Source organism: Myodes glareolus, chromosome 18 (genome assembly GCF_982192425.1).
Source record: "Myodes glareolus chromosome 18, mMyoGla1.1, whole genome shotgun sequence".
Taxonomy (NCBI): Eukaryota; Metazoa; Chordata; class Mammalia; order Rodentia; family Cricetidae; genus Myodes; species Myodes glareolus.
Window position 1 is genome coordinate 32,717,984 of NC_142043.1, and position 12,045 is coordinate 32,730,028.

Sequence of the window (12,045 nt, forward strand, 5' to 3'; positions counted from 1 at the left end):
TCCCCATAGTGACACACTTCCTTTAACAAAGCCACACCTCCTAGTAGTGCCACTCCCTGTGAGATTATGGGGGCCAGTTACATTTGAATTACCACAGCACAATGGCCATTTGATCCTGGAAAAGTAATATAGCCCTCTGTAGAGATAGAGATTTATACAGCTGGAGAGAATGGGTAAAGGTTTTCCATCGGACTCTAGAATGGCAGTTCTGACTTCTGGCTCCCAGACAAAATTACCTGTGTGGTGCTCTGAATATCCACATTAGGTAGCAATAGGGATGCCCGACAACAACAGAAACCTATCGTAAGTTTGCGCTAGCTAATCGCCCTGTCCAGGCTAGACTTACCGGTATGTGGCCACGTTTTCCTCTCTAAAACCTTGCAGTCATTGCTTGATCACAGTTATTGCAGAGTCTGTGGTTTATGTCTCCAAGAGTATTTGGGCTGAGGATGTAATCACTCCATGGTCAACAGCTTGCCTGCCTTGCACAAGGCCCTGGTTTTAGACATCTTCCTCCCCACCATCAAAAAGATTTGAAATTGTTTTCTTAATAATACAGATACTCCTACAGTCACTGAGCTTGAGAAAGAGCAAGCCCTCGGTTATCAAGTTTAAGATTGCTTTCTGTCCTGAGATGACCCTGCATAGAAGAGTGCTATGTATCAGGCTTAATTGCCTGCTGATGTCTTCCATTGCCAGGCCTCCATTCATTAGAGATGCCTCTTTAAAAGAAAATGATGTGTCCTTTGGTTGTTTCAAACATTTTTGCAGTACGTTTGGCCCTACTCGTATCTTCGCCTTCTTTCATCCTCTTCCCAAATCCCCTTCATACTTTTTCTTTTTGGTTTTTGCTTTGTGACCCATTGGGTTTAACAAGGGCAACCCATGAGGACATGAGTGTGAATCTAGCCAGTGGATCGTGAATAACAGTGCAATCATTGCATTACTGAAGATAGTGATTTCCTCGCCCCCAATAGTGTCCCTCTCCTACCATGACTCCTCGGAACCCCTCCCCCACCTGTGACTGAATATTTACATTTTTGAGTTTAGCCTCTTGCAGATCCTGTATAAGCAACTGCAGTTGCGCTGACTTTATGCATGCCATGGCTTTTCATTCCCATAAGACAAAGTTTTATGGCCCTCTTCCCCAATGTCTGACTCATATTCCTTCTGCCGTCTCCTTCACAGCTTTTTGGGGGACTTAGAGGGAGTCATGTGTAGCTTGCATGCTACAATACCAACTTGCCAGGCCAAGTATGTCTACTGTGCAATAGTGGCATGACTGTTATGGGGGTAACCAGAGGAGTTGAGATTTGATATGAAGTTTTTTTTTTACTAGGGATCTGGTCAAAGAACCATGGCTGGGGAGGTCATAGATGCGAAAGATGAACATGCTACCTTTGTTTCATTAATTGCACCTGTCAGAGTGCCTTCTTAATATTTATATTTATACCCAAAGGTTAGTGGTGCCCTCAACTTTGAGCGAAGAAGCTTCCCTTTGCAGTGAATGACAGTTAATACAGAGAAGCCTGGCTGGTCATGATGCTGAGAACAAAGGACTGAATACCCAGACTTAAACAAGACCCTGCTTTTAACGCTTTTTGCCTATTGGTAAACAAACAGTTCCAAGTAGCAACTTACTCTCTTCTTGTTAAATATGTAGGAGTTTCAGAAATCCCTCGGAGGGAAGCATTCTGTCTATGATACCACCAATCGAACTGGACGTTCTCTGAAGGAGAAAACCACACTGGCTGATGACAACCTGAAGCTGGACAACATGCTGAGTGAACTCAGGGACAAGTGGGACACCATATGCGGAAAGTCTGTGGAAAGGTAGGGTGTTCCTCCCGACAGCTGGTGACGTCATAGACCTGCCTCAGATGCACAGGAGAGTGTTTGCAGAGGTAGTTTGTGGCCCTCGGAGTCCTATGGGCAAGGAATATCTGTTTTTCCTAAATACCCCTCAACATATTGAAAAGACTGCCCGACTACTGCTTATTTTCACCTAGGTCTGCTTGCTTACTTGTAGACGGTTCCACACTGTATTCTAGGGGCCTCTTAGTTCACTGTGTAGCCAAGACTAGCCTTGAACTTGCACTGATCCTCCTTTCTCAGCTCCTCAAGTGCCAGGATTACAGGCAGTGCTACCATGCCTGGCTCCCAGCTACTGTTTTTCTCCTTCGATTTCCATATAACTGATAGAGTAGTTATATTAAAATACAAGCAGGAGCCTTACCATTTCTTTCTCTCACACCCCCCACCCTTGTAAGAACTTGCTTTTGGATATAAAATAGAACAGGCTCCATAACGTCTTATGCAAGGCAGAACTGGTCTGACCCAGCATTAGCTCAAGCATCCAACCTTCCTTTGTCCCAATGGACTTTTGTGAGGTCCCAAGACTTCCTTTAAAACTTCCAAGTCTTCAATAAAGTACAGTCATAGTCAAAAAAGGTCAAACATCCTGTGTTTCACTGATTGTTAGCTCTAGTTACTTTTGTCATGAAAGTTGAGTATCCTATCCAAAAGGCTTAAGATGAGAAATACTCAGATTTTTGGTGGGTTTTTTTCCTTCAGATTTTTGAATATACACCATGAAATATCTTGAGGCTAAAACTGACTCTAGTCTAAATTTGAAATCCATTTGTTTCATATATAACTTACATATGTAACCTGAGGTGATTTTTTTATTTTAATTTTTTTTTAGTTTTAATAAAAGAAAGGATTTAAGTAGGCTTACAATTCCAGAGGATTCGAGTCCATGATGGTGGGGGAAAAGCATGGCATCAGGAACAGCTGAGAGCTCACATCTCAGACCACAAGCGAGAGTCAGAGTACACACTGGGGTTATCGTTTAAAGCCTCAAAGCCCACTCTCAGTAACACATCACCTCGTAGCAGGCCACACCTCCTAATCCTTCCCAAGCAGTTCTAGCCAAGTATTCAAAGAGCCTGTGAACTCCACCTCATTCAAACCAATTTATACTTTCATCCTGTAGGTAACAGAGTGAAGACCATCTGCTGTGCTGGGCAGAACCTTTGATGTAATTCCAGGTGTCTGTTCCTGTTTTCTCTGCTTCTGAAGTCTTGTCTAGGAAATGCACCTGTGCCAGCATCCTGAAGTGCTTTATCCTTATGCCTTATTTTGGCTCCGGTGTGGTTTTGTTTAGGTTTCCTGGGATACATGAAGTCTTTTGTGCTCTCATGTGATTTGGAGATGTTTTTCTCCAGTTTTGCAAAGTTGCTCTTGGTATTACAGTCACCAAATGATGCAGTGGGGCCTAAATATCCTTTTTATGTCTAGTAGTGTTTGGTTTTTAGAAAATTAGGTGCTGTTCCAATACTTGGCATATAAATTTACATCTCATTCTGATTTTCTCCTAGTGACTTTGAATATCAGTTGCTCATTTCTTTCTATTTATCTTATACATGTGATTTTTACTGTATTACAGTTGTTACTTCCTTCCTTATTGGCCCGTATCTTTTTTTCTAATGGGATTTACTCATGATCTCAGTGATGGTGTCTACTAAATTCCTTCTGTTTCTGGGTATAGGTGTCCCTTAAGCATCTGTTGTGCTTCTGGTCTTCTTACCACAGATGGTCCTGACTTCTCCTAGACTATGAAGGACAAACCTGCTGGGTACAGCAGTCTCGGTTGGTGGTTATTTTCTGTCAGGACCCAAAATGCACGATTCCATGCCTTCCTGGCATTTAGGGTCCTTCTGAGAAATGCTGCTGTTAGTCTGTTGTAGTTACCTTCAAATGTCACTGGACATTTCTCTCACACGGACTGTGATATTCTTTCTTCATCTATACTTTTAACAACATAAGTATAATATGTAATGGTAACGTGTGTTTGATGTTCTGTAAATGCTTCTCGTACCTGGATATCCACGTCCCAAGGTTTGGGGAGTTTTCTGCTGTTGTTTTACTAAAGTGGTTTTCTGTGCCCCTGGCCTGTCACTCTTCCTCCTCAGGTATGCTAGTGACTGGAAGAGTTCACTGTTTCAGGGTAGCCCGGGGTTCTTGCCTTTTCTCTCCATGGTTTTCTACTTCTCTTTTGTTCTTTCTTTGGGACTCTATTGGTCCAGAAGACTTACCTTCAAGCTCTGCTGGGTTTTCTTCTGCCTGATCCAATGTGTTACTGAGGCTAACATTTTTTTTTAATTTTTCTGTTGAGAATTGTTCACCTGGTGGGATGGGTTCTTTTCTGTGGCAGCCTTCTTGTGACTTTCTCTTGATGATGTGTTTTGGGAGTATTAGTCCTGGGTTTGATTCACAGCATGAAGTCGGTCGCTCTTTCTTATCACGATCTCTGAGGCTGTTATCCACCGTATTTCTTCCTCACATAATCACAAGAAGACTGCAGGGCTAAAATTAGAAAGCCAGTTTGTTTATTGTATTTTATTTTTTAAAAGTACATTATGGGACAAAGTTTTATTGTGTGGGATTCTGCAGCATCATGTTGATGATGAAATTTTTCAGATTTGGGAAATTTTTAATTTTGGAGTTTGGATTATAGATTTTCAATCTGTGTCAAGACGAAATAGAATGTTCAGTTCTAGGCAGCTTCATACTGACACGTCATTAAACAAATCTTTTTCAATAAAACTTCAGAATGCATATGTGTATTTAGACTCTAGAAGGATCAGTGATTTGCAATATGGGATTCAGGGAATTTTCCTGTAACAGATGTCAGACGTGTAAAGGAATAAAAGAGAAAAGTATTTTCTAAGGAAAGCAGAGGAGACAGTAAAGACCCTTCACTCTTCCACTTCAGGGCCACCAACCATCACTGGGAACTTCAGCAGGCTAATTTATCTCCTCTTTTCCTAGACAAAACAAATTGGAGGAGGCCCTGTTATTTTCTGGACAATTCACAGATGCTCTGCAGGCCCTCATTGACTGGCTGTATCGAGTGGAGCCCCAGCTGGCAGAAGACCAGCCTGTCCATGGAGACATTGACTTAGTGATGAACCTAATTGATAATCACAAGGTATTGCCGGACAGAACTTTCTTTGTGTTCTGCTGTTGGGTTATTTATTCACACATTGAAGAGAATACAAGCAGCTAATAGTAGCCTTTTAAAATTTTGAGAGTGTCTTCCTCCGTCACCGTCTTCTTACTGAAATGTGTGATTGAGCAGATGCGGAAGCCATCTTTAAAAGAGATGTGGGTGGGGCCATCACTTAAACAGTGGAATGCTATTCTTTTAATCACCAGATCTGTGTCTGCTCTAGACTTGAATGTAATTTCATGTTGTGGCTCTTTTGGGGTGTTCATTCGAACAGTTGCATGATAAAATTCAAAGTCATGCATTTAGTGATTTAGAAGGAAGTCATCGACTAAATGTACAGGCAGGAACACTCCAAGAGGTCATGAGGTTACTCTCGAACTTTAGTAGTACATGAATTAAAACTAAGAGAAAAGAAAAGAAAAGAGTAAATAAAGAGAATCCTGGGGGTTTACCTCAGTTGCCTGAATGCAGGGTTAGTGCTCGATTTGATCCCTGACACTGCCTATGCCCAGTGGTAACTCATACCTTTAATTCTAACACTGGTGAGGTAGAGACAGGAGGACTTGAAGTTCAAGGTTATCTTTGTGCCATGAGATACTGTCTCAACATTGGTCTGGCCCACCAGGCTGGCCTCAAACTCACAAAAATCCGTCTACCTCTGCCTCCCGAGTGCTGGGATTATTGGCATGCGCCACCACTGCCCAGCAAAGGAAATATTCTTATGTGTGATAAGTCCAGGCACGGCTAGGCATTTCTGCAGTGAATAGTGGGTAATGTAGTGTTACTCGGTACGCAAACGCCACATTGTTAAGTTTACTGTCTAGATACTTGGTATCTGAAGCACTTTCCAGACTTTACACATTAAAAACTCATCAAATATGATTTATTCATTAAGGATTAGTAATGCAGTTGGAAGACGCCAGAAGTTTCACTATACAAAGGTCTTGGAAAGTCCACTTTGAAGCTATTGAATAGTGCTGTCCCGAATGATTATGTAGATATTTCCCTGCTGTGTGTATTGGTGGGATGTCTGTCTGTCTGTCTGTAGCTGCATACTGTTGAACACTGTGAGACCAAAGCCTGTCAGGCTGCTCATATAATCTGTTTGGATTGTTTTGGATAAGGTTCCTCTGGGATGATTATTTTTGACAACTAAAATAACTTTATTGAAGATAGAAAACTGGTTCTGAATATCTGGGGTTTTTTTGGTTTTTTAATTTATTTTTGGTTTGGTTTTGGTTTTTGGTTTTTCAAGACAGGGTTTCTCTGTAGCTTTGGAGCTATTATAGACCAAACTGGCTTCAAACTCACAGAGATCCTACTTCCTCTGCCTCCCAAGTGCAGGGATTAAAGGCCTGTGCCACCAATGTCCGACCTGAATATCTGGTTTTATATACAGACACTTAGATTAAAAAAATGAAGAGCCCTGTGTTCATAAAAAAAATGAAGTAGCCCTCTACTTCTTAGAGTAACTCAAAGAAGCCACATTACTTTTAAATTTGCCTAAATTAAGAGGGGGAGGTTGGATTTCCCCAAAGCCTACCCACTGAAGTGACAAGTCCTCTACACTGTGAAAACACAGGTTAATGCTTTAAAAAAATCTGTTCCGCCAGGCAGTGGTGGCACATGTCTTTAATCCCAGCACTCGGGAGGAAGAGGCAGGCGGATCTCTATGAATTTGAGGCCAGCCTGTTCTACAAGAGCTAGTTCCAGGACAGGCTTCAAAGCCACAGAGAAACCCTGTCTCAAAAAAACTAACTAACTAAATAAATAAATAATCCGATTCCTTACAAGAATGTTATCAAATATAAATACATCTATCCAAGACAGTGTTAAATCCTCAAAGAGGAATCATGAGTTGCTTCCTACCTTGTGAAGATTCTTCCAAAAATGTGGTCATTAAAAAGTATAGACTGTAGGTGTATATACATGGTGTTTTATATGCACATATATCTTACAACAGTGCATTTTGCTATTTGGGTTTTGTAATTGAAAGTGAACTTTGATCAAAGTTAATATGGTTTCCTTAGGTTTTCCAAAAAGAGTTGGGGAAGCGGACCAGCAGCGTGCAGGCACTGAAGCGCTCTGCCCGAGAGCTCATAGAAGGCAGCCGGGATGACTCCTCCTGGGTCAAGGTCCAGATGCAGGAGCTGAGCACCCGCTGGGAGACTGTGTGTGCGCTTTCTATATCAAAGCAGACGCGGTTAGAAGCAGCTCTGCACCAGGTAAAATCCACATAACCAACAGCTAAGTGCAATGAGGGAAGGCCTGGGGCCCCAGCAAGAAGAGCTCTGGTAGACCAGAGGTCCAGTCCTCGTCCTCATCCCAGACAGTCAGGAGTCTGCCTCATCACTCTCTGTGCCCTTCTTCCTGCTTCCTACCCTAAGAACTTAAAGTACTTGGCAAGGGTGTCTGCTAATCTATACTTAGTTCTGCTTGAGTACTATCTCAGCTGGGAAGCCCAACTCCAGCTGCCATTCATCTAACACTAGGCTGCAAGAATGGTGACCTCGTCTTCCTGTAGGCCTTCCTGATGTATTCTGTCTCTCCTTATATTTGTAAAACACAGTGGCATGTCACTGTCTTCGTAACAGGGGTAATGTCTATAATTCATTCAAGACTTTTTTCATGGTGGGGGGACGTGTGTACAGTTCTGGAAATGTTGCTAACAGGTGTACTGGATATCTTGCTTTGTGTGTGTGTGTATTAACTGTTAGGCAGAGGAATTTCACTCTGTGGTCCACACCCTCCTGGAGTGGCTGGCGGAAGCAGAGCAAACCCTACGTTTCCATGGTGCTCTCCCAGATGATGAGGATGCTCTCCAGACTCTCATTGATCAACATAAGGTGAGTCCTTTCCAGTCAGTGAGTCAAACAAAATGGGAAAATGAAGAAGGTAAGGAGAAGAAGCCCATGACTGCACATAGCAAGGGCAAGAGTTCTTTTCCTTCCTGAGAAGAAACTGACTGTCTGGTATATTTGAGAATGTGTCTCTACCCTCCCTGCTTACACACCTGTCCACATAGACCTGCACACCTAGGTAGGTAGAGGTGGCCTTTTAGGTGCTCTTTTGAAAGGAAGTGGTCACTGTAGTAGAATTGGGCACCCTATTTTTTCTCTCTAGGCTGCACATTGATTTTTCTAGAGGGCCATTGGCTTCTGATCAGAGTCAGCCCATTTTGTCACACTTGTATGTGTGTTTCAAGAATAAAGAACAGCTTGACATTTACAAAGTATCCCACTAGAACTGTACATTAATAATTTTGGCATTTACATGCAAAATAAGCAGCTCACTTAAAGCCTTAGAATATTATTATTCTTAAGCCTCTTCTGCTTTGGGAGGTTTATTTTATGTATATATATATATATTTATTTGAATCGTGTGTGTTGCGGGCACCACCCTGTGCTTACAGAGGTCAAAAGACAATTTGGAAGGGTTTGTTCTTCCCTTCCGTCATATAGGTCCTGGGGCTCAAACCCAGGACTTCACACTTGAAGCACCCATTCTACTCACTGAAAAGTCTCTCTAGACCCACTTCTCATTTTTAAACAAGAGCCTTATAAAAATTCTTATAAGAACTAACCTGTAAAATCAATTATAAATTTAAAGCATTCATTTCATACTGTTGAACAACTAACCAGGCAAAACTGTAGCCATTGAGTTATCAAGCCCAGCTAAGCTAATTTTCAACAGCTATGCTTGGAACTTGGCAAAACCCTCCCAAGAGTGGTCCCCATAGCAGATGGTTTTTAACCTTTGACTGGAAAGTCAGGAATTTACAGTGCTCACACCCTATCCCTACGCGGTGTTGATGTCAGCACTTCCGATTAACTTGAAAGATTTTCTCCAACACTGCTAAATAACCTGGCCTTTCAAGGTCATGTTGGAAGTACATCATTCTAGTATAGCATGCATTACATCGTCCGATTCATACTTTAATTATTGCCCTTCCTCAAAGAAGGGTTAGCTAACTATAGCAAGGAAATGCGGCCTCGCTGTTAATGATAGTGATGCAGGCTTGCACAGCATTACCTGGAGGAGGAATGAAGGCTTTAAACAAGGTTTCCATGTGAAGCTAGACTGTAAGAGTGGGGCAAAGTGTGGTGGGCTTATGGTGGGTTTTAGATTCAGCTCAGTATTTAGAAATCTAGTTTATATGATTGGGGGCTGACCACCAGCCAGCATCAAATCCCACACCCAGGTTGAAATGCTTACTTATTTTTAGAAGCCAGACAGTGAACAAATGTCACTAAAACCTTGTGTTCAGCCAGCAGCAGCAGCTAACTGAAGTGTCTGTTCTGCTACAGGAGTTCATGAAGAAACTGGAAGAAAAAAGAGCCGAACTGAGGAAGGCCACTAGTAAGGGTGACGCTCTTTTGGCCCTCTGCCACCCTGACTCCATTACCACCATCAAGCACTGGATAACCATCATCCAGGCCAGGTTTGAAGAGGTCAGTGCGCCTTCCCTCGTCTCTGCTAGCGGTGGCTGTGCGTCAGGCCAGGGGAATGGGGAATTTCAGCAGTCGAGGGCAGTGAGGCCTGGACAGGAGCATGCACTGTAGACTCTCTCTGGGCGTCAGACCCTGACGGTGTCTGTGGCTACAGAAGGTGTGGGATCTGCATCTGTGGCCCTGAGCCCTGAAGAGGCAGATGCTTGGTTCTCTGTAGGTTTTGCCCTGTTCATGGTGTCTGCTGAATGCCGCCACCCTGAAGAGTGCTTCAGGGCCGTGTGTGCTTGTGGAGCAAGTGAACTGAAGAGCACAATGGGGGTTGAACTCCTGTTTAAGATCTTAGCACTTTGGATTCTACTGTTTCCAAAGCTGCCTGGAATACACACTTTGGTCCTCGAGAGGAGGTATATTGAACTTGACAAAGCACAAGGAATAAACAGGAGTAAACCCAGATGCTGGATACATCGTTAGCCGTCTGGTGGTGACGACCACCCTTGAAAGGGGGGTCTTGGTGCTTCCTCAAGTCGGACCTTGGTGCCGGATCTTCTATTCTTCTAGAATAGAAGAAAGCATCATAGGTCTAGCCCAGAATGATCCTAATTTACATGTTAAATCAGTAAAGCTTATGTGTTTGTGTTAATGAAGCTACTCCCTGAGCTGGAAGAACTTCGGTGAACCGTGTGTTTCTGCGACAGGTACTGGCCTGGGCAAAGCAGCATCAGCAAAGGTTAGCAGGGGCGCTGGCCGGGCTCATTGCTAAGCAGGAATTGTTGGAAACTTTGCTGGCCTGGCTGCAGTGGGCCGAAACGACGCTCAGTGAGAAAGATAAGGAAGTCATCCCGCAGGAGATTGAAGAAGTGAAGACCCTCATTGCCGAACACCAGGTAGATAGACGTGATCCTCACTCATTAGCTATCAACTTGGGTGTCTTCTCCCCCACACTCCTCCAGCCATTGCAGCGCTTCTCAGACGCACTCCCGAGCCCAAGCCTGGCGTCTCTCCCCAGGACCTCTGGGACACTCCTCTGCCTCCTGTGGCTCCTGAGCTGCCACTTGACTCCCACCCATTCTGCCCTCTTCTCCATTGTATCCTCAGCTCCAGTGTTTAGTTCTGCTCCCTTGTCGGGCAATCTCATTCCTCCCTGTGACTCTGCCTGGTGGTTTATTGTTTCGTGTGTGCGTTTCCTCTGTTTGCTCAGATGGCCAATCGTGCACATGCCAGGTGCAGCCTATGTAAAAGGGCATTCATGTTCTTTCTCAGCGTGACATTTTACCCTGTATACTTGACTCATTTCAAACCCTGAAATGCTGGTGTTCGTGTGCTGTGACTCATAGTTTGTTTAATTATTGGAGCCGGAGAGATGGCTCAGAGGTCAGGAGCACTTGGAGAGGGCCCAACTTCAGTTCCCAGAACCCACACTGGGCAGTGCATAGCCACCTGTAAATTAAATGTCAGGAATTCCAATAGCCTCTCTGGCCTCGCAGGCATTGCACACGAGTGTTGTACAGTCTGACAAGAGCCTCACATACATCCACAGAGCTAAAAATAAAATGTAAAAATGTTCTGTCTGTGTTACTGGTGTCTAGAGTGGTCCAGAATATCTCAGTTTATGTTCAGAGGCATCATAGTAGCTCAAGTCTTCCAGCGTGATAAATGTTGCAGCAGCATGCAGCCTCTGTCTTCACCCGTCTGCCTCCTCCAGCCTGTCCTCAGCCTTTGCCACATAGCCCGCACGTAGGGACCAGACTCCAGTAAACGTTAGCTTCCTTAACCTCAGCCCCATGTGAAGTCTTAAGTATATGTGCGTTTCACTTGGCCACCTTCTGCCACTGTACGCAAAGTCATTCCAGTGTTTAGACTGTGGAGGTGGACTGGCCGCAGCTCACTAACTTCCCCGGTGGAAGAGCTTCAGAGTTCAAACCGCGTTGGTGCAGATAGTTAGGAGTGCTTGTCGACGGCGTTTTCAGACTGAAAAGCGGCAGTGTCGTTTTTAAACTGAACTTGCTTTCGGTCAGGTGCACTGCTTTGCATCCTGTGGAAATCTGTAAAAGCCACTGCCACGTTCGTTTATGGTGACGGTCCTTTAGCAGTGGCAGCACAGTCCCCTCGTCATCTGTTTTTTTGCTGATGTTAATCTGATCTATACTGTGATTTAATGGACACCGGTGTTCCTTCCAGACCTTCATGGAAGAAATGACCAGGAAGCAGCCTGACGTTGACAAAGTCACCAAGACCTACAAGAGGAGGGCCGCCGACCCGTCCGCGCTGCAGTCCCACATCCCAGTCTTGGACAAGGGGCGAGCTGGACGTAAGCAGGGGCAGTTCCTTAAAGACAAATGAGCAAGCTAGTCCCCGTTCCTCTCAATTATCATTTGAGATCCAAGAGACAGTTCTGACTCCATGAACCCTCTACCTTAAAAGGTTTCCTTAAAGAAAACATAGGCTTTAAGTAATTAGCTATTTTTTAAGTGAATTAAAAGGCTGTACTCTAGGGCCTCTGCTTCACTTGGTTTAGTGTGTACCTTGCAGATTTGAGAAGAAACTGGGGAAGTTATAAGAATCTAAATCATTGGTTCGCTT

At 43.9% G+C, this 12,045-nt stretch overlaps 1 protein-coding gene across 22 annotated transcripts in view; it reads left to right on the top strand.

Moving 5' to 3' along the window:
* Positions 1 to 12,045, top strand: part of Dst (dystonin) — a 408,649-nt gene that overhangs the window by 379,809 nt on the left and 16,795 nt on the right. For all 22 annotated transcript variants that reach the window (XM_048430395.3, XM_048430401.3, XM_048430399.3 and 19 more), the window contains 7 exons: positions 1,664 to 1,833; positions 4,834 to 4,993; positions 7,045 to 7,239; positions 7,732 to 7,860; positions 9,322 to 9,465; positions 10,161 to 10,349; positions 11,644 to 11,773. In XM_048430395.3, coding sequence (XP_048286352.3) covers positions 1,664 to 1,833; positions 4,834 to 4,993; positions 7,045 to 7,239; positions 7,732 to 7,860; positions 9,322 to 9,465; positions 10,161 to 10,349; positions 11,644 to 11,773 — 1,117 coding nt within the window. The remainder of the gene's footprint in view (positions 1 to 1,663; positions 1,834 to 4,833; positions 4,994 to 7,044; positions 7,240 to 7,731; positions 7,861 to 9,321; positions 9,466 to 10,160; positions 10,350 to 11,643; positions 11,774 to 12,045) is intronic.